The 4,591-nt window shown below is 42.6% G+C and overlaps 1 protein-coding gene across 12 annotated transcripts in view; it reads right to left on the bottom strand.

Annotated features, from left to right (window-relative positions):
• Greb1l (GREB1 like retinoic acid receptor coactivator) overlaps nucleotides 1-4,591 on the bottom strand; it is a 265,843-nt gene that overhangs the window by 37,372 nt on the left and 223,880 nt on the right. For all 12 annotated transcript variants that reach the window (XM_050148823.1, XM_050148822.1, XM_050148821.1 and 9 more), the window contains 2 exons: nucleotides 3,257-3,437; nucleotides 2,156-2,348 (listed from right to left, as the gene is read on the bottom strand). In XM_050148823.1, the coding sequence (XP_050004780.1) occupies nucleotides 2,156-2,348; nucleotides 3,257-3,437 (374 nt within the window). The remainder of the gene's footprint in view (nucleotides 1-2,155; nucleotides 2,349-3,256; nucleotides 3,438-4,591) is intronic.

The raw sequence follows: 4,591 nt of genomic DNA, 5'->3' as shown, positions 1-4,591 counted from the left end.
ACAAATAATAAATAAATAAATAAATAAATAAATAAATAAATAAATAAATAAATTAGAAGAAGAAGATGAGGATAGTAGAAACAAGAATAGACCAGGGGTAAAGTTAGTAACCCTGGAAATGAATAGAAATTTGTGTATAATATGAACTTTTCTCTCCTTTTTGAGACAGTATTTCATGTAGCCCAGGCTGGCTTTGAACTTGATATGTAGCTGAAGATGATCTTGAGTTTCTGATCCTCCTGCCTCCACCTCGCAAGTCCTGGCACCACAGGTATGTGTTACCATGCCTGGCTCTATGCTGTGATGGGTTTCAAACCCAGGGCTTTAGGCATGCTAAGTAAGCATTCTACCAACTTAACTATATCCCCAGCCCCAGAGCCACTGAATAACCAATAATAATAATACAATCTGTGATTGGTAGAGTTTTATAAAATGAATATGGGAGAACAAGTGCGATGGATCAATAGTTAAGAATGCTTGTTGCTCTTGCAGAGGACCCAAGTTCAGTTTCTAACACCTATATGGTGCTTACAATTGCCTGCAACTGAAGCTCCAGGGTCTCTGTGTGCATCCACATGCATGTGGTAATACTAATACGCACACACATGCATATACATATAAATAGAAGTTATAACGATATAAGGTACTATTATTAGGAAGTTTTTAATTTTTAGCACCCTCTTTCAAACAAGATAACCCTGCTTGCTGGCACAGGGTCTTCTTTGAGAGTTGCCAAAGATGTACTCTTTCCTTGTTTCAGTGGACTTGCATGTCGCTTTGGGAGGAAAAAACCCATCCATTTCCCCTTCCACCTTCATCTGGACAGCGGCACACAGTCATGCAGGAGAGTTGTACTGTGTGTATGCTAAGTTCTCCTTTCTTTCTTGGCCCTAGTGCTGGTTTGTTTGGGAGAGGATAGCCAGGGCTGATGAGGTGGCTCAGCAGGCAAAGGTCTCACTAAAGGAGCCTGAGTGCAGTCCCGACGTGTGCTGTGCTTTCTCTTGCAACGATTAGCCCTTTGGGTGTTCTGTTGCTGCAGTGGGTTTGTTTGTTTGTTTATTTATTTATTTATTTATTTGAGACAGGGTTTCCTGTAGCTTTGGAGCCTGTCCTGGAACTAGCTCTTGTAGACCAGGCTGACCTCAAACTCACAGAGATCCGCCTGCCTCTGCCTCCCAAGTGCTGGGATTAAAGGCGTGTGCCACCACCGCCTGGCTGCAATGGTTTTTAAATTGAAGCATTTTGCTATATCTTAATTTCCCCCATCAGAAATGGGTGTCTGAAGAGCTGGAGAAGGGACTCGTGAGGACCTTTGTCCTCCATGTGGCTGGCTAGGAGGATTCAGCCTGATAGAGTACAGAATAACACAGCATCTTCCTTTCTCTCTGTTGAGCTCAGTTCCTTAGGGATACTTTATTTAAAAATTATTATTTCTTTGCCAGGCACGGGTGGCACACGCCTCTAATCCCAGCACTTGGAAGGCAGAGGCAGGCAGATCTCTGAGTTTAAAGCCAGCCTGGTCTACAGAGTGAGTTCCAGGACAGTCAGGGATACACAGAGAAACCCTGTCTTGAAAAAATCTTCAGTGTGAAAACTGAGTTGTGTGCCTCACGCCTGCTAGTTAAGGGCTTGACTGATGGGCTACCACCCTAGTACTTTGAAATTAGTTATTTAAATTCACACAGGTAATTCAGGATATTAATGATACTCTGGTATAATATTACTTCTTTGTTTGGAAATAGGGCATCACTCTGGTTGTAACCCAGGCTAGTTCTATCTGGATACTAAACTCTATAGAGTATGCTTAATTTTGTATCTACAGCATACATATGTACCTAAAGACTAGCCACCCAATGAACCTTCTGTAGGACACTACTCATGGTCGTTAATGTTATAATAACTGCAATTAGCACATAATGGTATAGTGTTCATAGTATCAGTGCTCAGAAGAGAAGGGTAGGAGATCAGGGCCAGATAGGGCAAAATAGCAAGATCCCATTTCAAAAAAATCATGACCATATGAAAAATGAAGCATTATGTATGTTAATTAGATGTCTTGACACATTTGTACCGTATTTTTACCAATCCATGGCCATGTTTAGTGCCAGGTTTTGCCTCCTGGAAAACTGCAAATGTCTAGACATGGAAGACTCACCGTTGTGTCCAGTTGTATCCAGTGGACCTCATTGCTGGAGCTGATTCGAGACTGCTGGGTCTGCAGTGTGTATGGGAAGGAGCTCACTTGGAGCACCAGGAGGTTGAAAGCTTCTAGAACTTCTCTGCAGTTAATGACTCGATCAGCCAATCCATGAGTTGGCTCACCATGTGACAGAGAGCCCGAAATCACGCTGTAGAAATAATGAAAGTCATGTTAGAGCTTTCTTACCCAACTGACTGGCTACAGGAGCAGGTGACAGCACAGAGTGACACTGTACTTATTTCATCTGAGAGGAGAAGATACAATCAGAATGTGATTTGAGAGTTGGGTGTACACAGCTGTGATCGGAAAGCGTGTGAGAAGCTGAGGCAGGATGATTGATAGTTCAAGGCCACCCTGGGCTGTATAATGAGATCTTGCCTCATAAAACAGTCATAAAACAAGTATGATTTAAACGATAAAAAACCTTTATATCCTTCCTCACTCCTTCCAGACAGATTTTAGGGACTCTTCCCCCTCCTGGCTTTTCTTCTGAATGTAAACTCGGTCACATAGCCCACAGTAGCTCCTCTGTGCTGAGATGGATTGTTTTCCTGTGAAACCTTCTAGCCCTGCAATGACCTTCATCCCAACAGCCTCCTTCCCTCCTTGACCTCTACCTGAGAGGAGGGTTGGGAGGAGCTGAGAAGCCTTCCTAACTCCACAGTCAGAGAGTTACACCCCTAGGGTTTGCTCAATAAGTTCAGTTTGGATATGCCAGGTTATCATGTAAGCCCAAACCCTCATATTTTATTCTATTTTCATTTTCTTCTGTAATTGTGTGTACATGCATATTCAATCCCTGGAAATCACATGGTAGAAGAGAGAACTGATTCCCTCTGACTTCTAAGTGTGCATGACTGCTACATGAATGGACATTCATAAAATAAATCAGCCGTGACAGGAACTGAAAATCAACATAAATTGGACAGAAGAGTTGACGGGGCCAGGAATGGCTAGGAGGAAGTCACCAATGGGAAGACACCAAGTGCAGGGGTCTCTGGGCCTTCATGGCAGCTCTGGAAGAAATGCTGGATCTGCTCATACGGAAGCACTCACCTCGTCAGCTCCACATGGGAGTTGTCATGAACGAGCACAAACAGTGTGTACGGGTTCTGTTTCACCCTTCTCATAAAAACCTCAAACTTGCTTTGAATGTCATTGTCCAGGCGAACAACGTATTTTTCTGCTCTCTGATGAGCCATCCCATTTTCCTCCAGACCCAGGTCTACAAGAACACCTGCCAAGAAAAAAAAAGTTCCTTTTTTTACACACGCCTTTATGTATAACACACACACACACACACACATACACACACACACACACACACACACACACACACACACACACACACACGCTCCGTGTTGACCAGTACTGGGCACTAACCACATAGAGGTTTAGGTTTAGTGAGCAACGCTATTTTTCTTTTCATATTCTATACCAGTTTTGAGGAGGAAATACCAGATTTCTCTTTCTTCAGAACATCCCATTTCACGTCTCATTTTCTTATATAAAGGACAAGAAATACATTTCTTCTGTTTTTGTGTGTTTTTAAATTTTAATTAATTTTTAAAGTTTTTGTGTTTTGAGACAGGTTTTCATGAGCCTACACTGGCCTCCCTGGATTAGATGGTGAAGGATTAGAGGCTTGGGCCACCACACCCTTCTTAGAGAACAGACTCAGGGAATGTTGATTCCTGAAGAAAAGCTGTTGAATGTTGAGATCCATTTCATTTCACTCCTTATTGTAGGAAAAGTGCTAATAATGATGTCTACCATAGGCGACCAGGAAAGATCATCAGCTTTGGTTTGCAGACCTTGAGTAAATTAATATACCATAGAACCTTATTTCCTCAAGTTTAGCATAGAAAAGGAAATACAAATCCAGAGCTTTACATATGCCAGGCAAGCACTCTTCCCGCACTATCATACACATTTTCTAGAGGGATGCACGTATACTGAGTGTGGGAGCCTTCAGTGAATGTTAGCATATTTTCAAATTACTAAAACAAATGGGATTAACCATGATTACTGCATTCTCGAGACATTAGACTGTGATGCTTGGAAAGCGCCAGAGACCCTGCTGTAACAGCATTCGACACACAAACATCTGAAGTGGGTCTGGGTGCATGAAGCTGTCACTGGGCCACACATAATACACCTGCCTCCTTAGAAACAGAGAGACTTGCATGAATTATACTGATTTCATTTTCTTTTTAAAAAATGATATTAAACTGAGCGGTGGTGGCACAATGCCTTTAATCCCAGCACTCGGGAGGCAGAGGCAGGTGGATCTCTGTGAGTTCCAGGCCAGCCTGGTCTACAAGGGCTAGTTCCAGGACAGGCTCCAAAGCCACAGAGAAACCCTGTCTCGAGAAACCAAAAAAAAAAAAA

The sequence above is a fragment of the Alexandromys fortis genome, unplaced genomic scaffold (assembly GCF_014885135.2).
Source record: "Alexandromys fortis isolate MF-2015 unplaced genomic scaffold, M_Fortis_MF-2015_v1.1 scaffold_4, whole genome shotgun sequence".
Taxonomy (NCBI): domain Eukaryota; kingdom Metazoa; phylum Chordata; class Mammalia; order Rodentia; family Cricetidae; genus Alexandromys; species Alexandromys fortis.
The sequence above is the reverse complement of the archived record's forward strand: the minus strand, read 5'-3'. Positions and strand labels throughout refer to the sequence as shown.